Source organism: Otolemur garnettii, unplaced genomic scaffold (genome assembly GCF_000181295.1).
Source record: "Otolemur garnettii isolate 467f Iridium unplaced genomic scaffold, OtoGar3 scaffold00008, whole genome shotgun sequence".
Lineage (NCBI taxonomy): Eukaryota > Metazoa > Chordata > Mammalia > Primates > Galagidae > Otolemur > Otolemur garnettii.
This window is the reverse complement of record NW_003852403.1, coordinates 22,556,282-22,583,603: the sequence shown is the minus strand read 5'-3', so window position 1 is coordinate 22,583,603 and position 27,322 is coordinate 22,556,282. Positions and strand designations below refer to the sequence as shown.

At 37.3% G+C, this 27,322-nt stretch overlaps 1 protein-coding gene and 1 pseudogene across 1 annotated transcript; one reads left to right on the top strand and one right to left on the bottom strand.

Annotated features, from left to right (window-relative positions):
- Positions 1-5,953: 5,953 nt before the first annotated feature.
- LOC100952891 lies at positions 5,954-7,283 on the bottom strand (annotated as a pseudogene).
- Positions 7,284-26,144: 18,861 nt separating this feature from the next.
- LOC100952572 (nucleolar protein 56-like) lies at positions 26,145-26,933 on the top strand. The gene is made up of 2 exons (XM_012801362.2): positions 26,145-26,231; positions 26,340-26,933. Exons 1-2 carry the CDS (start codon positions 26,145-26,147, stop codon positions 26,886-26,888), a joined length of 636 nt encoding a protein of 211 aa, XP_012656816.2. The 3' UTR covers positions 26,889-26,933.
- Positions 26,934-27,322: the final 389 nt, after the last annotated feature.

The window sequence follows — 27,322 nt, the reverse complement described above, 5'->3', positions numbered from 1 at the left end:
ATTTCACCATTCTGCCGTGTTGTGCTTTATTTATGTTATGATTCTGCTATATAGGTATATGAAATTTATTTATAAAATAAATAATCCATAAAGTATAAATATAAATAATGTATTTATAATTGATATATCTTCTTGATGGAATGATCTTTTCATTAATCGATAATGTCCTCCTATGTATCTTATTATAATTTCTGTCCTAAAGCCTATCCTGTCTAAGGTAACCACCCCAGCTCTCTTTTTATTACTATTGGTAGGGAATGACTTTTTTCTATTCCATAACTTTTAATCCATTTGTGTCTTGAATTAGACAAAATACAGTTGAGTTATGTGTTTTTAAAAACCCATTCTGCCAAATATGCCCTTTAATTAGCAAAATTCAATGCATTTTCATTTAATGTCAGCACTGAAAAGGATACACTTCAGCCTTTTTTCTGTTTGTTTTCCATATGTCTTATGTCTTTTTTCTTTAATTTCACCTGATTGTTTTCTTTGTGTTTGATTCTTTTCTAGTGTATTATTTTGATTCCATTGTGATTTCTAGTTCTTGAATATTTTTAGTAGTCTTACTGTTTAACTTGGGATTATAATTAACTTTTAAATTTATAAGAATGCAGTTTGCAAGAAACCAATTACTATTCATAATATACAAAAATTCTGCTCCTATATAACTCAATAGGTATATGATTCTGCTATATAGGTATATGAAATTTATTTATAAAATAAATAATTCTTCTCCTTGTTATATTTGTCACAAATTATATCTTTATATGCTGTGTGTCTGGTAACATAGAGCTATAATTATTATTTTATGCATTTGTCTTTTATATTACATTTAAAAAATTAGTTACAAACCAAAGTACAATAATACTAGCTTTTATGTTTACCTAAGAAGTTACCTTCACCATATTCTTTATTGTTTATATGGCTTCAACTTTTAGTCTATTGTGTTTTAATTTTAGCTTGAAGGACTCCCTTTAGCATTTTCTTATAGGGTAGATCTAGCAATGAATTCTTTCAACTTTAGTTTATCTGTGAATGTCTTAATTTCTTATTAATATTTGAAGGATAGTTTAGTCAGATATAAAATTTGTGGTCGACAGGTTTTTGGTTTTTTTTCTTCCAGCACTTTAAATATGTAATCTCATTGCCTCTAGCCTCCATGGTTTCTAATATGAAATAAGCTATTGATGTTATGGAGGATCCCTTGTGTATGACAAGTTGCTTTTCACTTGCTGCTTTCTTTGCCTTTGTCTTTAAATGTTTGATTATTGTGTATTGGTTTATAACTGTTTGAATCTATTCTACCTGGAGTTTATTGATCTTCTTGAATGGATGGATTTATGTCTTTATCAAATTTGGGAAGCTCTGGGGCATTAATTCTTTTAACTTTTTTTCTTTCCTTCCACCTTTCCCTCTCCTTCTGGGATTTCTATAATGTGGGTATTGGTGATCTTGATGGCATTCCACAGGTTTCTTAGGCTGTGTTCATTTTTTTTCTTTATTCTTTTTTCTTTCTGCTCCTAAGACTGGATGATTTCAACAAACCTACCTTCAAGTTTGCTGATTTGTTCATTTGCCTATTCAAATCTGCTGTTGAAAATCTCAAGTGAATTTTTCATTTTGGTTATTTTACTTTGAAGGTCCAGAATTTTTATGTGGTTCCTTTTTATAAATTCTATCTTTTTGTTTTTATTCTCTGCTTGGGAAGACATCATTATCCTGGTTTCCTTTATTTATTTGTCCATGGTTTCCTTTAGCTCATTGTACGTTTTTAAGACAGTTGATTTAAAGCCTTTTTATAGGAGGTCTAATGTCAAAAACAGTTTTTATCCATCTTTTTAATGGTAATATCTACAATTTCCTTTTTTTATGCCTTAGAATTTTTGTTGAAAAATGTACATTTTGAGTATTGTAAATTATATTTTCCCTTCTCCTTAGAAATTTTTGTTGGTGCTTTTTGTGGATTTTTAGTTGTTAAAAATTTAGTTGTTAAAACAGTTTATTCTGAGCCTACTGGTTGTGACTGATTGCCTGGAGCACATGTTCTCAAAAGGTTCTGAGAAAAATATGTCTGCATTAACCAGGTTATAATTTGGTTTATACATTCAATGAGTTAGGAATTACATGTAAGATTATAAGTCAACATGTGGAAGGTGTATATTGATTTGGCCTGAAAAGGCTGGGCATCTTGAAGCAGGGGTTTATAGGTTTTAATTGGGTTTAAAAATTCTTTGATTTGTAATTGGTTAAAGAAATGAAGCTTTGTCTCTAGGATTGAAATGTTTTAAGTTAAGATAATTATGGGGAGGGAGAAGGGAGGAGGAAATGGGTGGAGGGAGGGGGTATGGAGGGATCACTTCTGAGGTTTATCTTATAGGGGTACAAGTGAATCTTTCTAAGAGTAGAATGTGAACGTTTTAAAACAATAACTGAGAAAATGACATGAAGGCTGTGTTGACCAGTTTGATGGAAGTAGTTTGGATTGCATGTGAAAACCCCACACTGTACCCCAGAAGTGCATTAATGTACATAGTTACCATTCAATTAAAAAAAGAGAGAAAAAAAAAGATAATTATGTGTGTTAATCAGAGACATTTTACTGAAACAAACATGAAAACATGCTCATCATCTCTAATTATTAGAGAAATGCAAATCAAAACCACCCTGAGATACCATCTAACCCTAGCGAGAATGGCCCACATCACAAAATCTCAAAGCTGCAGATGCTGGCATGGATAGGGAGAGAAGGGAACACTTTTACAATGCTGGTAGGACTGCAAACTAATATAACCTTTTGGAAGGAAGTATGGAGAACCCTCAAAGAACTCAAGCTAGACCTCCCATTTGATCTTGCAATCCCATTACTGGGTATCTACCCAGAAAAATAAAAATCCTTTTATCATAAGGACACTTGCACTAGACTGTTTATTGCAGCTCAATTTACAATCACCAAAATATGGAAACGGCCTAAATGCCCACCAACCCTGGAATGGATTAACAAGCTGTGGTATGTGTATACTATGGAATACTATAGTACTATGGAATACTATTCAGACATTTTAAAAAATGGAGATTTTACAGCCTTTGTATTAACCTGGATGGAAGTGGGACACATTATTCTTAGTAAAGCATCACAAGAATGGAGAACATGAATCCTATGTACTCAATTTTGATATGAGGACAATTAATGACACAGTGGGGGTAGGGGAAGGGGAGAGCAGAGAGAGGAAAAGGAGGGAGAGGTGGGAAAGGGAATAGCAGAGAGAGAGAAGGAGAGAGGGGGGTGGGGTCTTGGTGTGTGCCACACGTTTTAGGGGCAAGACATGATTGTAAGAGGGACTTTACCTAACAAATGCAATCAGTGAAACCTGGTTTCTTGTACCCTCAATGAATCTCCAACAATAAATTTTAAAAAATACCTATAAGTGAAAAAATTAAAAAAGATGTTAGAGGTGCTAAAGGCGTCTATATGATAAGCAGCTGTAAGATGAGGAGGGGGAAGAAACAAAATTGGCTGAATTGGGGACAACTGGGAGAATTGAGCCTGGGAGAAATCAATCAGGGAATAGCTGCTATATTAACACATTGTTAAACAGCAATTTTACGCAGGAACTATCCATGTTATCAAGTAACTTGTGAGTGATGAACAATGTGTTGTAATACCACAAATCTTTTCTACTAGGTTTCAGTGGCCTGTTTCTAGATTGTATCTGCTAGATTGTTAAACCATTGACTACTTTACAACATTCTGGTAAAAATTGTTTCTGACAGTTTTACCTGGGTTTCTTTGGAGGGGCAAACCCTTGAAGTTGCCTACTATATCATTTTCCCTGACATTCATCAGACATTTCAAAGAAATAGAATGACATGGTGGAGTTGACATAACAGTTATTAAAAGTTATAAAGCTAGAGTAATGAGATAGTGTGGTTCTATTTTAGGGTTAGTCAAATTGATAAGTAGAAAAGAAGAGAAAGCACATACTTCAGTGCTTCAGTGATATTGTTAATGTTCCATTTTTCAGTTTGGTTGGTGAGTGCCAATTTTTACAGATAGCCCATTGAATGTATCAAATATTATATAATGAAATGTATTTCCAGTCTACCTATTTAGGCACTGAGAAATAAACTCTAGATAACCTCTGGACTCATACATAAATTCAAAACAAATTATAAAGCATCTTAATATATTACTATAAAAGCTATGCTAAAGGGTATAAGTATGAGCCTTAAACCCTTTCATGATAAAATAAAAAATAATAAACAGGAGGAGATTCTTAGTGTAAATCTCATGAACATTCAAAAGGATAAACCAAACAAACTACAAAAGATGGAATTTTAAGATAAAAAAGGAAAAATGATTAAATGTGAATCTAGAAAAAAAATCAAAAGATAAGTAAATTCGGGGCAGTGCCTGTGGCTCAAAGGAGTAGAGCACCGACACCATAGACCAGAGGTGGTGGGTTCAAGCCCAGCCCCGGCCAAAAACTGCAAAAAAAAAAAAAGTGAAGTAAAATCAAAACAGAAAATATCATTAACAGAAATTAAGTTCCTGTTGCAGCTGATTAAGAAAAAAATAAAGAATAGATAATGACAGATTTCTCTTAGTTTGAAGAAGGAAACAAACAGGATTCTGTGATGAATAAAATAAGTTAGGTGAATGAATAAAGATAGCATCACTGGGGGAAGTTTTTCTAATCTAAAGATGAAAAGGACCCAATCTAGACTGAGGACATTTGGGGGTGGTGATGGAAATATTTCTAGGTTGTTCTTGAGATCAGAAAGAGCATGTCATGCTAAAGGCTCCTTTTTTTTCTTTTTTGTTTTTTTCCAAGTACCTCCAAAGTTTATTCAAACTCACCCATTATAAAAGTGGAACCAACCAGATATAGTTTATTAAAATATATTCATTATAAACAATTTTGAGTCGGTTTTTAAAAATTGCAAATACATGAAAACTGTAACAGTGTCATGAATTGCAAATATTGCCTTATAATATTGTAAAGAAGGAAAACTGTTTAGTAAAAACTATGAAATATGTCAATTAAATTTTCACATATGAAAATATACTTTATATTGCAGCACCGAACAGTTAAGGCCACAGCACTTGAAGAAGAGTTTAAGATACACATATTTTGAAACTGCTTGTTATAAATATCAGCATACATAAATATCAAAACTGGTCATACTGTTCAAATCAAATAAAACATATTAACTTGTATTTTTAAAAGACTTTCCAGAAACTTTCCTTTAGAAGTCATAACACTTTTCAAGTATAAATTGTAATATGCTTGGTGACTATGAAAATGTAAATATATATTTATAGTATTGGACATACTTGCTGGTGCAGAAGTCGGATGATTTTGCCCCATGTGATTGATTCTGGTTAGCATCTTTCTTATTGTTTTTCAAAGCTATTTGATCTTTTATTGGATTTATCTCTGGAAGTGGCTCATTAGTATTACGTATACTTTTCTGACTTGCCCTTGACCTCCTTTTGAAGACAAAAGTCTTTTGGATTTTCATTGTATTCACGAATGGCCTGTTCCTCTGGGTTGGCTGTTTCTTCCTTTTCAATGGTTTTAGCGGATTCATTGGTTATTTCTGTCTCTTGTTTCACTGGGGTCACCTTCAGGAACATTTTCATCACCTTCTGCAGTTTCCATTTCACCTGCCAGCTTTTCAGCATCAATTTTCTCAGGCACACTTTCAGGTTCTGCTTCTTCGTTTCTAACACTTTGTGATCCTTTTGTTTTTGAACCGGTGGCGAGTGTAATGCCTTGTCATTGGAATTCTGGCTCATTATATGAGTCATACTTAAGACGTCAGTAGTTTCTCCAAAGCTTTCTGAATCTGCTGTTCAAGAATTTTCTGTCTCTTTCTCTTTGGTCATTTTATATTGAAAATAATCTGGTTCCATTGGCTGCACAGAGTCCTTTACAGATACACTTTTCTCTCACAGGTTATTCTTAAGCAAATGGAAAGGGAATGAACTAGAGGAAAACAAAGCAGGTGCAGCGGTAGCCCCCTCTGTTGGAGGCAGTGTTCACAACATTCGAACCGAGTTCGAGTTTGGGGAAAGCGCTCCTCTCTTTGCGCATGCGTGCTGATAGAGTCCTAGTCTGTGTTTCCCGAGGTTGGACTGCCGATGGGCAGAAAAGTTGCTACAGATAAGCCTGAATCAATTGTTTCATCTAATTCTATTTCTTCTGCAATGCCAGGTCAAGGAGTGGCAAGGACTAGCATGGCACATCCACTGCCAGCAACCAACTGAACTTCAAAAAAAATAGAGCAGAAAGTGGGAATGAACTGACTGGTAAAATTCTCCAGTCCAAGTCTGAATTTTCCACGTCAACCATTTCCAACAGTACACAGAGCACCTGTCTCTGTTATCAAAGCTGCATGATTTTCTCCACAGGACAAAGAACTTATTTTCTGATCTTTAATCTGCTCAAGGACCTTGGGTTCTGAAGTTTCAAAAATAAAAATGCCAAACCCAGCTGACCAAACTGTTCCAGCCCGAAGGCATATACAGCTTTCTCTGTGAGAACCATGTGTGCCCTCCACCGCAGGCGACTTGAGTCACTTTCTCAGGAATTCCAGCCACCAGCTGGGGTGTTCTGTGATTGGTCAGCAGCTGATTGGGAAGACCTAATTTCCCAAATTCACATGCTCCAAATGTGTATAGTTCACCATCCACTGTGATAAAAGCTGTATGGTGATACCCACAGGAGATCCAGGAGACAGATTCCCATGGTTGCCTGATTAGGGACACATGCATTAGTTACGTATTTTAAACCAATTTGCTCCTCAGAATTTTCACCCCCCACAAAAAGTTGTCTGTCTTTAGTTAGTGCAGCTGAAGTATTAGATCCAGCAGAGAGCTGCTTAATCTTATGCTGGGATGTAAAAAAGCTTATCAGATGAAAAGTGTTTCTCTCTTCAGTGTCACCAAGTCCCAACTGCCCTTCATTATTTCCTCCAGTTGCATGTGCCGCCTTCTGCTGAGATTAGGGTGGTTCCTTCCACAGGCAGCAAATTTCACTGTTTCAGGTTTTAGAGCTTTGACACATGTTGGCTTGTGGACTTTGATCCTAATCCTAACTCATCCCAAGTTGTTACTGCCAAACATAAAGATTGTTATAGTATGTTCCTCTCCACATGATAGACATACACATTTATCACTTTTCAACCAGAATTTACTGGGAATATTTTCTAGCAAATTTAGTCTTTCCAAATGTAAACATAGCACCAGAATCAGGCACCAGCTCCTTGGGCTCCACCATGCTGAGGGAATTACTGGAAACCGGCGTCTGGGTCAAGAGTCTGACAGGGGAGAGTCAGTAAAGACGAAAACAACCTCTCAGCCCCAAGGCCAGCTGCAAAATACCCCCAGATTCCCACAAAGTAGAAACAAGAGGAAAACAAGAAACGTATCAGATAAGCTGCAAACTGGATAATCCAGCTCTGGCTAGTACTGAACACCTATGTCAGGCGAATTCTGTGGGCTTTGCTTATTTTATCATGTCACTTCAAACATAAGTTAGTCACTTCCTGTGTGCCCAGTCTACTGTGAGGGTAAATTGGATCCTCGGCACCCAAGAAGTATATGAGTAATCTCTGTGGTGCCCTTATTCACCATGCATGAGTAATTTAAATACTAATTAGTATTTGTAAAGTAGACAGAAAAACAGGAGTGAGGAGATCGCTGATTTTCATTACCTGACAGTAATGAACATACCACAATATTATTATAAAGAATAATATCCTTTTATCTTGGCAAGTTAATTTAAATGAGTCTTTACCTCACTCTTTGGGGAATGATTTTGAATAGATAAGAACAATTATGAGAAAATATAGAGTCTTCATAACAGATTTTAAAAAATAAAAGTTATACCTTTAGTTCTAACATCTTTCTTAATCTTCAGACCCACAGATGCAAGATTTATTCAATAAATTCATACAGATATCCAAACTCAAACATGTTCAAAATGTTAGGGACCATCTTACCCTCAAACTCAATAGGTACACCATGGAACTCTCCATCTTTCCTTCCAAATCGATTCTTCTCTATTTTCTATCTCTATATTCATGACAAATACCTACCCACTTTCACAAGTCAGAAATCTGGGAGTCATCTTATTCCTCCAGTTCCTACCACATCTATAACAAATAAGCCTCTACGTCCTATTCATTCTACCTCCTAAATCACACTCCTATCCTACATATTCTCCGTTTCCACTGCCACCACTCCAGTTCAGGCGCTCAGTATGACATTTAGAATCCTGTAATAGCTTCTTAACTTTTCTCCTGACTCAACCCTTGATATTTTTTCAATTTATTTACTATGTATTGATCCCAATTGATCCTTACAACATGCAAATCTCTTTGCTTTTTCTTTAAGTCTAATTTCTTTAAGCATAATTCACCATTGTGCCCTATGGTATTTTGGATTAGATACAAAGTTTTTAGTTTGGTCCTTATTGTTCTTCATGCTCTGAGCTTTGCCCCTCTTCCATATGTACATGCCACAACAGCCATGCTGAGCTACTCGTATTCACCCACATATCACACTGTTTCATTCCTCTGGGCCTCTGAACATGCTGCTATTTCCTGTCTCTCTCTGAAGAATTTCCCCCCTCTTCTACTCTCATATTTTCACGACATTCCTCAACCTGGCCTTACTGTACCCAGTTATCAATACTCAATTGAAATGTCACTTTTTCTAGCAATATGTTCTTCCTCTCTCACCTCTGTCACTCTGAATTAAATGACCTTCCTTCCACTACACCATGGAAGATGGTTGGGGAACGTCTTCTATAAAGAGACAAATAATAAATATTTTAGGATCTGAGAGCGTCTCAGTCCATTTTCTGTTGCTATAACAGAATACTATAGACTGGGTAATATATAAAGAACAGAGACTTGTTTAGCTTATGATTCTATACCCTGGAAAGTCCTCGAGCATGGTGCTTGAAACTGGTAAGGGCTTTTGTGCTGCATTTTTCCATGGTGGAAGACAGAAGAGCATAGAGAGAGAGAGAGAGAGAAAATGGAGGCCATACTTATCCTTTTATCAAGACCACACTCCTGTGATAACCAGCCCACCACAGCGATAACAGTATTGATTCATTTATAAGAGTAGAGTCTTTGTAGCCTAATTACCTCACATCTTAAAGGCCCTACCTCTTACTACTGTTACAATGGCAATTAAATTTCCAATACACTTTTTTTAAACTATAGCAGAGAGTGTAGTGAGTTATTGGTAGCCCCTTAAAAAATATGGATACCTTCTAATGGCAATAACATGTGAATATTACCCCACTGAAGAAAGAGTCCTTTCACATCTAATTAAGTTAAGGATCTTAAGATGAAGAAATCATCCTGAATTATCTGGATGGGGTCTAAGTTCAACAACACATGTCCTTATAAAACATACACAGAAGAGAAAACAGATAGAAGAAGAGGAAACAATGTGACCACAGAGACAGAGATTGGAATGATGCAAACATTAATTAAGGAATGTCCACAGTCGCCAGAAACTGGATGAGGTGGAAAACGGATTCTTTCCGGAAGCTCCTGGGAGAAGGGTGGCCCTGCAGACACCTTGACTTTGCTACCATTTTAACCATCTGGTTTGTGGTGATTTGTTACAGTAGCACAGCAACTATGCAGGGACTCAGAGACCTAGTCTTAACTACCGGACTCTGCCACAGTAGTGCAATAGCAGCCATAGACAATATGGGAAGGAATGGGCTCGGCTGTGTACCCATAAAAACTTTATTTACAAAAACAATGGAATATATTAGCCAACCTGTGCCATAGCATAGTGATGGTCATACCTGTCTACTGCTCTCCTAGAATATAAGCATATTAATTCAAGAAGAATATAAGCATATTAATTCAAGGATTATGTCCCAACATAGTACCTCTAATAGAAGAGCCTCAAACTTTAATTCTAACAGTGACCAGGCAAGTAAACCAAATGAATGAAGTAGGCTGGATGAAAAGTGAAAGTGTAATCTAACAAGGACAGCTTCTACTCAGCTCTTGACAACATTCCCATGTTAGCTTAAAAAAAAGAAAGAAAGAAAAGGAAAAAAAAAGGGCCAAATTAAGCATATCTGGGTTTCAAATTTAGTCTTGGGCCATAAGCTTGCAAGTTTGCATAATCAGTGCCTGGCACAACACATAGCAAGTACTTTGTTGAATGAATTAACATATTCACAAATGCAAACATTCTAACCCCAAATAATGAAGATATTGGTGAGAGTATTAGCTGGGATATAAATTCAGCTGCAAGTGGATAGAGACAAAAACAATAATGGTTTTAACCAGAAAAAAAGTATATTTTTTTCTCAAGTAAAAATTGGAGCTGGTATGTGGATCTACTCCCTAAAAATGTGAGAAGCAAGGCCACTTTTTCACTCCTCTTTTCTTTAGGAGTTGCTTTTGTCCACATAGCACCAGATGGCTCATTACCACATGTATATTCCAACCAGCAGGAAGAGGGAAAGGGGAGAGGGGAGCAGATTCCTTCCCTCTGAAGAGGTGTCTACGCAGTTTTCCACATATTTTTTGCTCATATCCCAGTGGGAATAAAATAAAATATTTATTGTGGGCAGCCATGTACCACCATAACAGCTGACATTTCTGTTAATATGTAAGAAGAGAAGAACGAATCCAGTAAGTGTATGGTACCAATGAAATAATTTACATAGCAGGAGCAATATAGAAGTCTGGTTTAATCAGTTCAACAAATCAGGTCATATCAAGCCAATGCTCCTGCAGCAACAGGACAAAAAGCCAAATCAATTGCAAACATCTTTTTTTTTTTTTTTTGAGACAAAGTCTCACTTTGTCACCCTTGGTATAGTGCCATGGGGTATTAGCTGACAGCAAACTGAAACTCTTCATCTCAAGTGATCCTCCTGCCTCAGCCTTCCTAGTAGCTGGGACTACCAGCACCTGCCACAATGCCTGGCTATTTTTCTTAGAGATGAGGTCTCGCACTTGTTCAGGCTGGTCTTGAACTCCTGAACTCAGGCAATCCACCTACCTCAGCCTCCCAGAGTTCTAGGATTACAGGAGTGAACCACTGTGCCTTGCCAAATATTATTTTTTAAAGTGTAAAAGATTTGTGAAAACCATGAGAACTGTCTTAGACTGCTCACACTTCCATAACTAAATACAACAGAGTGGGTAGTTTAAACAACAGAAATTGATTTTATCACAGTTTCGGAGGCTGAAAGTCGAGACTAGAGTCCCAGCAATGACTAGATCTGGTGAGGCCTGTCTTCCTGCATTTCAGATGACCACATTCTTGCTGTGTCCTCACCTGGCCTTTTGTGTGCACATTGTTAGAGAGAGTAGAGCTCTCTGATGTCTCTTCTTATAAATGCACTAATCCCAGAGTGGGGCTCCACCCTGATGACCTCATTTAACCCTAATTCCCTTCCAAAGATCCCATCTCCAAATACCATCACATCAGAGGTTAAAGTTTTAACACATTACTTTTTAGAGAACACAAATATTCACCCTCTAATAAGGACCATAAGATGAGATGAATTCTCAGATAACTTTCCCAGAAGATTTGTCAGTCACCAGCTTTTCTTTCCTTGGCAGCATCTGCCACTCCTGGGTGGCAGAATGATAGTCTGGCTTTGCCAAAGCAGAGACCATCTGCTGTAAAAAAAGAGACATCAGTCTGTCTTCAGTGGTCACATGGGCTGCAGTAACAAATTAGAAACATGAGGAGCTTCAAAAACAAAAACAAAACAACAAAACAAACAAACAAAAAAACAACAGTGAATTCTGGAGCTGTGTGGGAGATTTGAGAATTAGAAAGCCAGGTAAAATTTCTTGCAATTTTACATACTTACAAAAAAGGATCAGCCAGGGCAAGGGTCCCCTCTCAAGCATATAGCTGGTCTCCATCTCAAGATATTCCCTAGATTTGAAGCTGTGTTGCAGTGAGGATGAGGTGGATGGGGCTGTTGAAGAGCTGGGCTGTAAATATCTAAATGGCAGAGTTCAATCTCTCATACGTATTTTTTAAGAATTTTATTAAAGTGCAATTTACATATAATAAACGGCACTTGTTTTAAGTATGGTTAAAATGACAAGTTTCAGTCATTGCTCCTGTGTCCCTCCCCTAGACCTAGGAAACTACTGATCTGGTTATCTGTCACTGTAAATTAGTTTTGCTTTGAGAATTTCATATATGTGAAATTTCATAAAGCAAGTCCTCTTTTATATCTGGTTTCTTTCACTTGGCATGATGTTTTTAAGGCTTATCCACGTTTTGCAAGGATAAGTTCTTTGCTCCATTTACTGTTGAATAATATTCATTGTGTGTTGTGCATTTTCTTGCTGACCATTTTTACTATTTCCAGTTTTTACCCAGAATGAATAGAGCTGCTTTGAACATTTATGTATAAATGTTTTATGGACATAAATTTTATTTTCTCTTGAGTGGATACCAAAGAAATAAAATTGCTGGTTTATTTGGTGTGTTTTTTAACATTATAAAAAAAATCAAATTATTTCCCAAGGTGATTGTATTTATTTTATATTCTCATCAGAAATGTATACATTCCAATTTCTCCATATATTCACCAATGCTTGGCATGCTCACTTTTGCAAATTTTAGCCTTTATAGTGTATGTGTAGTGGTATACCCTTATGGTTTTAGTTTGCATTTACCTGTTGACAAAAGATGATCTTTTAATTATTTTTTGTCAATAGTGTATCTTTTTTATAATATACCTGTTTCATTTTTTCTTCATTTTAAAGAGGTTTTACAGGTACATGTCTTATAAGTATACTTATAAACACACATTCTAGATACAATTTTTTTTCAGATGTGCACATTGGTAATACTTTCTCTGTTTGTATAGTTTGCTTTACATTTTCCTATCCTTTCAAAAATCAGAAATTTAAAATTTTTATAAAGCCCAATTTATCTGTTCTTAATTGATTTAACTTCTGAGTGGTAGTGCTTTTTGCATTCTAAAAAGATGTTTTCCCTACTTCAAAGCCATGAATCTAATGTTTTCTTCTAGAATTTTTATACTTTTAGCTTTTTATTCAGGTCAGTAATTCACTGTAAGTTAACATTTTTGTGTATTTTTGATGTAAGGATAAAATTTCATTTTTTTATGTGGATATACAATTGTCATAACACTATTTGTGGAAAAGAACTACCTTTTCCTATGTAAAATACTTTGCCATTTTTGTTGATAATCAATTAATCCTACCCATGTTTTATTTTTGAAACTACATTCTCTGTTATTGATCTTTTTTTATTTTTATTTTTTATTAAATCATAGCTGTGTACATTAATACTATCATGGGGTACAGAGTGCTGTTTCTATATACAATTTGAAATACTTTCATCCAACTGGTTAACATAGCCTTCATGTCATTTTCTTAGTTATTGTGTTAAGACATTTATATTCTATATTTAGAGAGATTCACATGTACCCTTATAGGATGAACCATAAGCGTGATGGTAGAGGGAGGGTGATTAGTGTTATTGATCTTCATGTTAATACCACTTATATGTAGCTGTATTAGGATTCTTCATACAGACAAAATCAACAGAAGATACATGCACACACACACACACAAATACACACATGACATATGAGGTCAGATAAGTTCATGAACACATCCTAGAAAAGTGCTACATTCCTCATTGCTGAATATCACAGTGGCCATCTTCAAAGTACTCCCTTTGGGAAGCTATGCACTGATGCCAGTACCTCATCTACCCTTCAAGTCAATTTTGGAATTCTTTTTATAGAACAACCATCAGAGCTCTCATGACATCATACAAAGTCTGAAAATAAAGTTTGTGAAACCATCCTAGAAAAAATGCTTTAAAGGTTGGACTAGGTGCTTGCATTGGTGCATAGCTTCCCAAGGGGAGTACTTCAAATGTGACCATAAGGATATTCAGCAATGAGGTATGTAGCACTTTTTCTAGAATGAGTGTGGGAACTTCATTGTCCAATCTTACAAATGTAATTATGTACATGTGTTCATATATATTTATATATGAAGAGATTTATTATAAGGAATTTGTTTACATGGTAAGTAACAAGTCCCAAGATCTGCAGTTGGCAAGCTGGAGACCCAGGGGAGCCAATGATGTAGTTGTCGTCCCATGACCAGAAGGTTTGAGATCTAAGAAAAAACCAATCTTTCAGTTTCAATCTGAAGGTGGAAAAAAAAAAAAAGATTTCCTAACTCAAATGCAGTCAGGCAAGAGGAACATCCTTTGATACATTATTAGTTAATTTTTATACATTGCATGAAGTAAGGGTCTAATGTTATTTTTTAATGTGAGAATACAGATGTTAATACACCATTTTGAGGAGGAAAGACCCTGACTATTTCCTAAGTAAACTAAGTTGCTATTTTCGTCGATGTCTTAGTTCATTTTTGTGTTGCTATAAAGGAATGTCTGACACTGGGTAATTTATAAAGAAATGGTTCATTTGGCCCATGATTCTAATGGTTGGAAAGTCTACTTGCATCAGGTGAGGACCTCAGGCTACTTTCATGCATGGCATAAAGTGAAAAGAAGCTGCTATGTGCAGAGATCACATGGCAAAAGAGGAAGTGGGAGATGGGGAGGTGCTAGTCTCCTTTTAATACAGAGTTCTAAACTAATACAGTGAGAATTCACCTTCTCCCAAGGGAGGGCATCAGTCTATTCATGAGGGATTCCTTCCCATGACCCCAAACCTTCAATTAGATCCCCACCTTTCAACACTGCCACACTAGAGATCAAATTTAAACATGAGATTTGACCAAGACAAATGAACCATATCCAAACCAAGCAGTTGACAATCAATTAGCACTACGTAAGTTTTTTAAACACTACATTCTGTTTCATTGATCTTTCTGTCAATACCATACCATATGTAGCTTTAAAGCAAACCATGAAATAAGTTAAAGTCTTTCAATTGAATGAATTCCTTTTCAAAATTATTTGACTATTCCAGACCCAATTAATTTTCATGTAAAATTTCATTCTCTCAATTTTGTATAGAATCTATAGATCAACCTGGGGAGAAACATCATCTTGACAATACTGAATATTCCAATTCATGAACATGGTATATCCTTCCATTTATTTAGGTCTTTTTAAATTTCTTTCAAAAGCACATTTAAAATTTTCATTTTAAATTTGCTCAAAAATTTTAAACTCCTTGGTAAACATTTTATATTTTTTTATGTGATGGTAAATGAGACTTTAAAAAATATCATGATCTACTTATGAAATGGCAAAGACCTTTGAAAATCTGCTTCTCCATAAAAGCCATGATAGCATTGCCAAAACTATAAAAATCAACTTTTCTTAGAACTCTGGAAATTAACTGAAGGTTTGCAACAATCTGAAGAGTAATTACTCAAGAAAAATAGCTAAATTTCTAAAAGAACACTGAATCTCCTGGAACTTTAATTTGCCTTAATCTCATAACTTTTTCCTCAGCTTCCTAGTGGTCTTGAAAGTCAATAACAGCACAACTTTAGGATCAGCCACTAAAGAAGCAATAAGAGTTGGGACTCCCCAAAGCTCCATCCCTAGAGAATTTTCACTGTTTGACTTGTATAGCAGCTTGTTTAAAAATTTCATTTTTAGGGCTTATCTTTATTTGACCTCACTCTGCAAACAGCACTGCTGTCAGGCATTTGTTACAAACAATGACTTTTTTTTTTTTTTTTTAACATCATAGCTGCCTGAGGCAGCATTACCAGCTGAGGCTAAGAATAGGTTGAATAAGAGCTTAAAGGATGAAACTATAAAATGAGATATCCATAGGGGCCTTTGAAAACCACCTAGAAATAGAGTAGGTCATGCATACATATATCTAGGGCTGGGAGCATGTCCAAGGCTGGGCACATTCCTAGCATAAATCTAAGGAGATTCTAGGTTTTACCCCTGGCTGATCTTGAGGCTCCGTGCAAGTGGAAATTGAGTGCAAGTGTAGGCAAGGCTGCATTTTAAACTGTCTGCAAGAGCAATGAAGACATGACCCAATGTGCAGACCACAACAGCAAAGGCTGGAAGCCTTATTCGTTCAAGACATTTAAGAAAATGTCTGCCCATCATTAACTGACCACTAAGCTAACTGAGCAGAGACTTCAGTGACTGCAGGTGATAAAACAAACATACAGACTTTACAAAATTGGTAAAAGAAAGTCACTAAACAAATAGCAATAACAACAACAAAAACGATTATTGTGGGAGTCCAGATTTCTGCAAATGACACATAATATTATTTAAAATGTCTAATTTTCACTCTTGTTGCTTGTCACTCAGTGATTAGGGCACTGGCCACATACACCGGGGCTGATGAGTTGGAACTGGCCTGGGTCTGCCAAATAAAACTGACATCTACAACAACAACAAAAATAGCCAGGTGTGTGGCAGGTGCCTGTAGTCTGAGCTACTTGAGAGACTGAGGCAAAAGAATTGCTTAAGCCCAAGAGTTTGAGGTTGCTGTGAACTGTGAAACTATGGGATTCTACTGAGGACAACATAGTGAGACTCTGTCTCCAAAACTAAAAATAAAAATAGAATAAAATGTCCAATTTTCAGTAAAAAATATAAGGCATGCAAAGAAACAAGAACATGGGCCCATATATTGATTTAGAAAAAAAAAAAAAGCTAACAGAAACTATCAAAGAATTCAGATGTTGAATTTATTAGCTAAACCTTTAAATTATCTATTACATGTTCAAAGAATGAAATGAAACTACATTCACAGAACAAAAGAAAATAGGAGAATGATACCTTACCACATAGAAAATATTAATGAAGAGGTGAAAATAACAACAAAAAGAGCTAAGTAGAAATTCTGTTTAAAAATGCAATAACTGATATGACTAAGTCACCAGAAGAACTTAAAAACTGGTTTGAATTGGTAGAAATATCAGCGAACTTGAAAATAAGTCAATTAAATTTCTAAGAACCCAAAAGATTAAAATAATATAGAAAAACAAAGACCCACAGAAAATCATGGCAAACCATCAAGCATACCAACATACACATAGTCTCAGGAGTGGGGCTTGATAAAAAGAGCATTTGAAGAAATAATGGCAAAAAAGTTTTCAAATTTAATGAAAAACATTAATCAGCACATGCCAGATGCTCAACAAACTTCAGGTAGGATAAACTTAAAGAATTCCATGCTTGGATACATCATAGTCAATCTGTCAGAAGACAAAGAGAGAATCTTAAAAGCAGCAAGAGAAAAATTACTCATCATATAAAAAGACCTTAAAAAGATACCCTATGGCTGAAGGGGAACATACAATGAAGGACAGGAATTAGAAAGGGAAGTCCTACCACAGAGGCTGGCATTCAATCCTCACTGAAGAAGGTTGCCCACTGAACGGCAGGGTTCACTGCGTCATGGCCCAGAGTTGGTCCACAATCTTTGGACAGCATCAAACAACCTTGGGGGAATCAAATGAGAAGAGGCCTATGGATAGTCATGAAGAGGGAGTTGAAATGCCTCTAGCTCCCAACCTGGTCACCAGACCCAAGCCAGAGCTGCAAGTTCGTTGAGGGATTGTAGATGCTCCCTTGCAGTGGGACAGTGTAAAACTATGATGTTCTCACATATTTGTAGCTGATAGTCTGCACAGCAAGAATAAATAGAAACAAAACAGCAACAAACTGGACCAAGAAGAGAAGCTCCTTTTTCTACCTTCAATTTCCCTCCAGCACCTACTGTTGACAAAGCTTAATACTGTTCTCACTGTATAACAGAAATGCTCATTAAAAGCCTAGACCATAATTATGGAGCCCATACTGAATTTGGTTTTGAGAGGCAATAAATTGATAACTTGCACAGTTAGGGTATGTCTTAGTTTGATTGGCTTTGTGTTTCTCAAGAGGAACTTTTGAGCACAAGAGACTGCGGTAGCTGTGAGCTATGATGATGCCATGGCACTCTAACCAGGATGACAGAGTGAGACTCTGTCTAAAAAAACAAAAGAAATGCTCAAAAGGTTAATGTGCATATAAATGGAAATTGTATCTGAGCTGGTGTATTAACGGATATTGCTTCATAACAAATCAACAAATCACTCCAAAATGGCTTAATATCAATAATTTATTCTCTCCTATGGTTCCTGGGGAAACCACAGGATTTTAGAAATAGCTTGGTTGAGTTATAGTTTAGGGTTAGGCTATTTTATAGGATTGTAGTCAGATGTTGACTGTGCCTGCAGCCATTAAACAATTTGACTTCAGCTGGTTTTCAAAGATTCACCTTCAAGGATATTAAGTCACACGGCTGACAAGTTTGGCTGCTGTTTGTCCCCAGGGCTCCTTGTGATGGTGCTATTTAAATGTCTTCATGATATGGCAGCTAGCTTCCTCCACATAGAATGATCTAAGGAATCAAGAAAGAAGTTGCAATGCTTTTTATGATCTGTCTTAGGAAGTGACACACATTTAAACTCCAGTGTTCTATTGGCCACATAGGTCAGCCTTGATTCAATGTGGAAGGGTATTAACCAAGAGCATAAATAACAGGGGGTGGTGTAGTCTGACTACTTTAGTTGGCTCTCTGACTCCAGTGATTCATGTCCTTCCCCTATGCAAAATAAACTGCCTCTTAGGGATCTCAAAAGTTTCATCATATAACATCATTACATTAGCTAGAAGCCTACGATAGCATCATCTAATTAGGACCAAATGCAGGTAAAGTTCCCCGATGGTTGTTCCTCATATATATCATCTAGAGTAGTTTTCCTTGATCTGAACACCTTTGAACTAAAGACATATTCCCCAAATAACCCAAATTACAATGGTAAGGCAAGGACAATATAAATACTATAGACCTTCCCCCATTAAAAATAAGAAAAATGAGAAGAATCATACAGGAATCACTGGTACATATCAATTCTAAAATATACCTTGGCACATGTCACAAATCCATTAATTAGAATTCAGTCTTATGACTGCTTAGAAATGGTTCTTGATGGCACCTGGGCCTACTCACTGAGCTCTTGCTTCAGTTACACCTCTAATTAGCTTTCCTCTGCTACAAATGGTAGCTGAGTAGTTTATCAGCCTTCCTTCTGACTCAGAAAATTTGGGAGTCCAAAGACTACTTGTTATCTTATACTATCTTGGTCCCTTTTAGTTCATGTATTATTGCTATTAGTACAATTCTCTTTAAAATGTTGTTGGTCTCCTATGAATCTTATTAGAGTTCACTCAATTATACAAAAGCCATACCCACAAATGTCTCTAGACGAAAGCCACACCCCCAAATGTATTTACTATAATAGAAGACTTTCTTTACCTTGGAGTTCTTCTTGGGTCATTGATGTGCAACATCTCCAAGATAGAAGACTTATTATTAACAGAGAGGATTTACAAGCACATTCCTCACATTCTTACAGGACTTTTTCTCTGAGGCATTGCTTCAGATTTTTCTTCACTCTTAACAAAGGATTTTACATTCACGCCATCTGCTTCATCTTTAGATTATGTTTTTCCTGAGAATGATATATGCTTAAAAGCCATTTCTTAATTTTAGCATTGTTTGCCATCTGCAAGTCTTGGAATAGGAAACAATTTTAATTTCAAACCCAGCATGCCCTGGATTTTTAAAATTTTCACAGTTCTGCCCTTAGCTTATCTCTCCTCTCTTGTATTTTACTATGAGCTGCAAGTAGAAGACTAGTGATACATTTAACACTCTCTGTCTTGAAATCTTAGTGATTTCTTTCAGTTCACTGGGCATATTTAAAATTTTCCATTCCAATTTCAGACAACAATATGGATAGGCTTCCCATCACTCCGTTATAAGCATTCTTTTTTTTCTAGTATAACATTTTCTTTACTTTTCTTTAATTTCTTACCTCATTTTCTCATTGAGCACCATCCAGTTTTCATTAACTGTCTCAAGTAGCATTTAGGCTTCATTAATAAACTCCTCATTGTCCTATCAGCTCTTCCCACCAACTTGTCTCAGAAATATCACCATATTTTTAGGTTTTTGTTAAGGCAATACCCAATTTTCAATTATCAAAATCTATATCGACTATTGTGCAGAAAAAATCAACTCCAAATCCCACCAGATTAAAACAAAAAAAGCAATTTATTATTAATTATGGTTTCTGTAGGTAAGGAATTCATTTCTAGGTTGACTGGTACATTCTGGCTCAGGGACTCGTATGGATCACATCCAGATGTTAGCTAGGGCTTCAGTCATCTAAAGGAGGCCAAGGCTGCATTGTTTGAGCTCAGGATTTGGAGACCAGATTGAGCCAAAGAGAGACACCATCACTAAAAATAGCTGGGTATTGTTCAGGCACCTGTAGACCCAGCTCTTTGGGAGGCAGAGGCAAGAGAATCACTTGAGTCTAAGAGTTTGAAGTTGCTGTGAGCTGTGACACCACAACATTCTACTGAGGGTGACAAAAGGAGACTGTCTTAAAAGAGAGAGAGAATTTAATTTATTTCTAAAGGCTCCTTTACAAAGTTATCAGGTTGATGCTGGACTTCTTTTCTTTTCTTTTCCACGCTGGCCTCTACAAGGGGCTGTTTGGGTGCTCTCACTATTTGGTGGCTCACTTTTCTTAGGGTGTGAAACTCTAGAGAAAAAGGTGAAACTGCAAAGCCATTTATATCTAGCCTCAGAAGTTCTATACTACCACTAGTATAGTGGTCTATTGTTTACAAAAACACTCTAATTCAATGACTACAAAAGTTCATGAATACCAAAGGATGAAAATCACTAGGAACAATCTTAGGGGCTGGAAGACACACAGGTTTGTATGAAGAAAATTATTTGAGCTTGACACTAGGAACATTACCTGTGAGGCAAAAAAGAAAACAACACTAGACAGAGAGAAGTTAGTTTGATGCAGTTTCAACAGTGGTCTCAGCCAAAACCCTGGAGGACTCAGGAACTGCAAAAGCCCTTCAGTTGTGCGCTGAATCTTTGTACACTCATATCAAGCAGTCATTGAATGTGACCAACATTCCTAGTAAGAGAAGGAGTAACACTTGGATCTCAAAGAAAAGTCTTGATGGTACGCCACAGCAGCCCCTACCTAATGAAAGTTAGGAGATAATTGATGAAATCTTTGGAAGCTAACAATCAAATAGTTGCTAACTTATCTTTTAGTTGAAATTATCTTTTCACATTAACTGGAAAATAAGCATATTTTCAGACAAACAAAATTAAAGGAACTTGTGACATAAGATCTTTACTAAAAGTAATTAAAGAGATACCTTCAGGCTGATCCAAAGGTAGTAAGTTATCTCAACTGATCGTTCACAGTTAGATGAAATTGAACTTTTTCTCAGGTGTCTTTCTCACTACGGCACCTGACAAGTCTTAAAAAAAATCTTCAGTTGAACTTGATACACTGATGTTATTTTTCAGAGAATTAAAAATAATAAAGTCTTGACTGGCCAGTGAAAAAAAAAATCTTAGGGTGGCCCCTGTAACCCCTGGAGTAGGACACTGGCCCCATATATCAGAGGTGGTGGGTTCAAACCCGGTCTCGGCCAAAAATTGCAACAACAACAACAACAAAAATCTTTAGCTAGAGGGAAAATGTTCTCAAATACAAGCAAAAAAAAAAAAAAAAAAAAAAAGCATGCTGGAATAAAGAATAAAAGAGCAATAAATTAGTAAATATTAACGAGTATTAATTGTACAATAACCATATGTCATCTGAGATTTAAATTATATATATATACATATACATATGTAATATAAAAATGGGAAAAAGGTAATAGCATAAACTATAACTTGTATTAGGCTGTTATAAGTCAAGGTTGTATGTTGTATATCTAGAAGTGCTACATGAATATTTTAATGATATATGATTACAAGATAATAGAAGGGATAAATGGAATAATTGTTTTAAAGTTTGGTTAATCCTATAGAAGGAAAGAGAAATAGAAAAATAAAAATATAAAATAGATGACCCTAATAGAAAAATGAATAGCAACAATGTATTTAATATGTTTGTAAACTCAACTACGTCAGTAATTACATTAATTGTAACTAATCTAAATAAAAAGAGTACAGGCTTATGGCTGTCAAATTGGAATAAACAACAACTATATTGTGCTAACAAGAATCACACTTAAATATAAAGTCAGAGAAAAGTAGATAATAAAAAAATACCCAAAAAATGCCATGTGTGATGGTTGATTTTAGGTAACTTACCATTGATCTTAATTACAGGGCATGGTAACATTAAGAGACACCCTAAGGGATTTCTGGGTATCCTCTTCCCTACCTTCATGGTTGAAAAATAATCTGATTTCCCTTGGGTAATCTGTATCAATTACTTCAGCCAACATGGTAACTACCTTCTTACCATGCTGATTCAGAGGCACAAGCAGCCCAGTGTGGCCAGGTGGAAGTCTAACTTCTAGTCTAATGAAATCAATGTTGTGTCTCCTGGTGGCAGAATTCCTCCCTCTGCACAAAGACCTCTAGGCCAGCAGAGCACAAAGCACGAAATAGGACTTTAAAGATGCAAGTGTGCTGATTCCCACCATGTCACCAATCACTCCCCTTTTAGGCCTGTATTGTTGGATGTTGGATGGATTGTTTAAAGCTTAACCAAGTAGCAAATCCAATTGCAGTTGCTATGAAAGTTGAGGTTCCATTGTTTGAGCAAATTAACACATCTCCTAGTAAGTGGCTATTGATCTGGTAAATGCCATTTTCTCCATATCTGCCCACAATAAGACTCATCAGAAGCAGTTTGCTTTCAGCTGTCAAGGTTTAGAAATACACCTTCACTATCCTACCTCAGGGATATATCAACTAATGAGCTCTATGTCATAATTTAGTTTGCAGAGATCTCCATCACCTTTCCCTTCCACAAGATATCATGTTGGTTTATTACATTGATGACATTATGCTCATTGGACCTAGTGAGCATGAACTAGCAACTATTTTGGATTTACTGTGTGTCATAGGGTAGGAAATAAATTCTACTAAAATTCAGGGAATTTTTAATTTAGTGAAATTCCTAAGAGTCCAGTGGTATGGAGCATGCCAAGATATCACCTCAAAGGTGAAGAATAAGTTGTTACACTTGGCCCCACATATAACCAAGAACAAGGCACAAGAGCTTAGAGGATATATTTGGATTTGGGAGGCAACACTTTTCTCATTTAGATAGTTACTCTGGCTCATCTAAAGAGTGACTCAAAAGGCTGCTAGCTTTGTGTGGCATCCAGAACAGAAGGCTCTGTCACAGGCCCAGGATGTGTCTGTGCAAGATGCTCTGCCACTTGGGTCATGATCCAGCTGATCTAATGATACTTAAGGTGATGATGGCAGATAGAATGCCGTTTGGAGCCTTTGAGAACATCCCTATACATAAGATGCAGTGGAGACTCTTAGCCAATTTGGAGCATGGTCCTGTGATCATTCACAAACAACTACTCTACTTTTGAGAGACAACTTTTGGTTTGCTAATGGTCTTTAGTGGAAACTGAACACTCAACTGTGGACCATCAGCTCAGCTACCTATCATGAATTGGGTGTAATTTAATGCACCAAGCCACAAAGTTGTGCAAAAAAGTGCTTTGAAGGGTGGACTAGGCACTGACATCTGTGCATAGCTTCCTAAGGGGAGTACCTCAAAGGTGACCATTCCCATTCAGCAGTGAGGTATGTGTCTCTTTTTCTAGGATGAGTTGGCAAAATTAACTATCAGCCCTTGTGTGACAATTGCTCTGATGGCCATTCCAGGAAAAGAGTTCCAAAATTGCTTTGAAGGATGACAAAAGAGGAAAAGGCTAGGGCCTGCTTTACAGATGGCTCTTTTTTTTTTTTTTTTTTTTTCAGTTTTTGCCAGGGCCAGGTTCAAACCCACCACCTCCGGTATATGGGGCCAGCACCCTACTCCTCAAGCCACAGGCACCACCCCAGATAGTTCTTCACAATATGCAAGCACCACCTGAAAGTGGATAGCGGTAGCACTACAGCCTCTTTTGGGGACATCCCTGAAAGACAGTGGTGAAGGGAAATCTCAGTGGGCAGAACTTCAGGCAGTGTACCCAGTTGTGCACTTTCCTTGGAGGAGAAATGGTCAGACATTAAACTATATGTCAATTCACAGGCTGTAGCCAATGGTTTGGCTGGATGGTCAGGGACTTAGGAGGAATGTGACTGGAAAGGTGATGGCAAAGAAATCTGATGGTAAGGTATATGGTAAAACCTCCCTGAATAGGCAAAAGATGTGAATATATTTATGTCTGATGTGAATGCTCAAAAGATAGGGAAGAGCATTGACATCAGACAACTGCTGAGGTCACAGTTGGACAGGGTAACCCATCCTATGAATATTTTTTCAGCCACCCCGTCACTGCCCAATGAGGTCATGAACAAAGTATGGCCATGAGAGAAGAAATGGAGGTTAGGTTTGGGCTGAGAAACAGGGACTTATATTCACTAAGGCCAACCTGCCTGTGGCCATCTTAAGTGCTCAGTCTACCAGCAGCAGAGACAAAGGCTGAGACTCTGATGTGACATCACTCCCTAGAGTCATCAGCTGGCTACCTGTTGGAAGGTTGATTATGCTAGACTGCTTCAATCTTGAAAAGGGCAACATTTTCTTCTTACTGAAATAGATACTTATCCTGCATATGAAATTTTCTTCCCCGCACACAATACTTTTGTCAAAACTACTGCCTGTAGACTTGTAGAACGCCTTATCGATCCTCATGGTATTTAACGTAGCATTGCTTCTGATCAAGTAGTAACTCACTTCACAGCCAAAGGTGTGCAGAAATGGACTCATGCGGATGGAATTCACTGTTCTTACCAGGCTTCATGCATCTCAGCATCCTGAGGCAGCTGGCTTGCTTCAGGATGCAGGAAAGCATGGTGGGATAGCATTTGACGTTGCAAATATAGCACCTGCCAGGTGACAATACTTTGCAGGGCTAAGGAAAGACTCTCCAGAAGGCTGCATATGCCCTAAATCAGCATCTGACATATGGTGCTCTTTCTTCCATACCCAGGATTCCTGGGTCTGGGAATCAAAAGGTAGAAATGATATTGGCACCATTCACTATTACCTCTAGTGATCCACTTGCAAAATATGTCTATTTGCTTCTTGTTCCATGACTTTATGTTCTTCTGGCCTAAAGATCTTAGTTCCAGAGGGAGGAATTTTGCCACCAGGAGACAAAACAATGATTCTTTTGAACTGGAAGTTAGACTGCCACCTGGCCACATTGGGCTCCTTGTGCCTCTTGGTCAACTGACCGGAGAAGGAAATAACAATGTTGGCAGGGCTGTGTGATACAGACTACCCAGGGAAAAGTGGCATGTTACTCCACAATGGAGGTAAGGAAGAGTATTCCTGGAATACAGGAGATCTCTTAGGGTGTCTCTTAGTAGTGTCATGCCCTGTGATTAATGTCAATGTGAAATTACAATCTCCCAAGCCAGGCAGGACTATGAATGGCGCAAACCTCCTCCACCTCCAAGAATGAAGATTTTGGTCCCGCACACCAGCTAAAGAACCACAACCAGGTACTTGTCGAAGGCAAAGGGAATACAAAACAGCTAGTAGAAGAAGGGAGTTATAAATATCAGTTAAGACCACATGACCAGTTACAGAAAAAAGGACTGTAATTATTAGGAGTATTTCCTTTCTATTTTGTTAAGAATACGTTTATGTGTTTGTGTACATATATTAAGCAAACATCTGTTCTCATTTCTCTCTTATCATGTAACGTAAGATATATTGACTTTGTATCAGTATTTTAGAATTGTTAATTTTATGTCATAGTTATGAAATTTCAGGAGAAAAGCAAATATCACCCAAGGACTTTACCTCCTTTTCTGGGAAAGGGATTAGTGTTCTTTTGACTGTGTACAGGATGTTGTATCGTGTTAGGTAGAACTGTTATCTTGCTATTGTCTTTATCTGGAAAATAAGTATAGTTCAAAGGAATTCGTATCAATGCCAAGTTGACAAATGGGGTATTTATGATGGTTTATTTTAGGTATCAACTTGACCGGCTTAAGAAACACCTAAAGACTGAGTGATTCCCAGAGCCTAGCAAAGGGACCAAGTTTCCAGAGCCCTGAAGACAAGGGGTAACACACCAAAATATGGACTCATTTTCCACTCCACCTTCATTGGCCAAGCAACTGCTAAGATCAAAGGCCAAATCTCCCGATACCTGGCAAACAAATGCAGTATTGCCTCATGAATCAATTGCTTTTCTGAGGTGCCCACGAGCATAGTTGGGGAGAAGCTTTGGGAAGCGGCTGTTCTTCTATGAGACTGGAGACATTCCATGCAAGAATCTGGATGTCACGAAGGAAGCAATGGTTCAGGCAAAGGAAGCGGCTGCTGAGATCACTAGGAAACTGGAGAAACAGGAGAAGAAATGCTTGAAGAAGGAAAAGAAACAACTGGCTGCACTTGCCTTCCCTTCTTCAGAAAACAGCAGTAGCACTCAGGAGGAGAGCGAGGATACAGTGGAAAACCCCCAAAAGGAGCAAAAGCAAAAGCCCCAGGAGGTTCCTCAGGGGAATGGAATGGAAGACCACCTGTCTATCCCTGTCTCCAAACTCAAGAAAAAGAAATCTTTTTCCAAGGAGGAGTTGGTTAGTAGTGATCTTGAGGAGGCCACTGGCATTGTAAGTCCTCCCAAGAAGAAGAAAACTTCACCCGAGGAGGAAACAGGAGTTAGTGATGCTGAGGAGGCAGGCAACAAGAGCGTGTCTAAAAAAAAGAGGAAATTCTGCTCTAAGGAGGAGGCGGTCAGCAGTGGGCCCAAAGAGGCTGCAGGCATCAAGAACAGCTCCAAGAGGAAGAAAAAGTTCCCCAAAGCTCCCCAGGAAGATTAGAATGGACAATCCCTGTGAGGGAGGGGTATCCCATACCCCACAGAGACATTTCCTACCCTGTGTCCCTCAATAAAAACAAATTCATACACACAAAAAGAAACACCTAGAAAACTAGTAAACCATTACTTCTGGGTGTCTGCAAGGTATTTCCATGGAAATTGGTGTGTGAGTCACAGAGCTGAGTAGGAAAGATCTGCCATCAATATGGTGGTGGTGGGGGGACATCCTACAGTTGTCTGGGGGCCCAGACAGAACAATAAAGGAGAAGAAAGGATTTTATTTCTCTTTTTCCTGGAGCTAGGACGTTCTCCTCCACCTGCTCGTCGATACCAGAAACCCAAGCATTCAGGCCTTAGGACTCTAGGACTTACACCAGGGACCCTCCAAGTTTATAGTCCTTCAGCCTCAGACTGGAAATTACACCATCAGTGTGC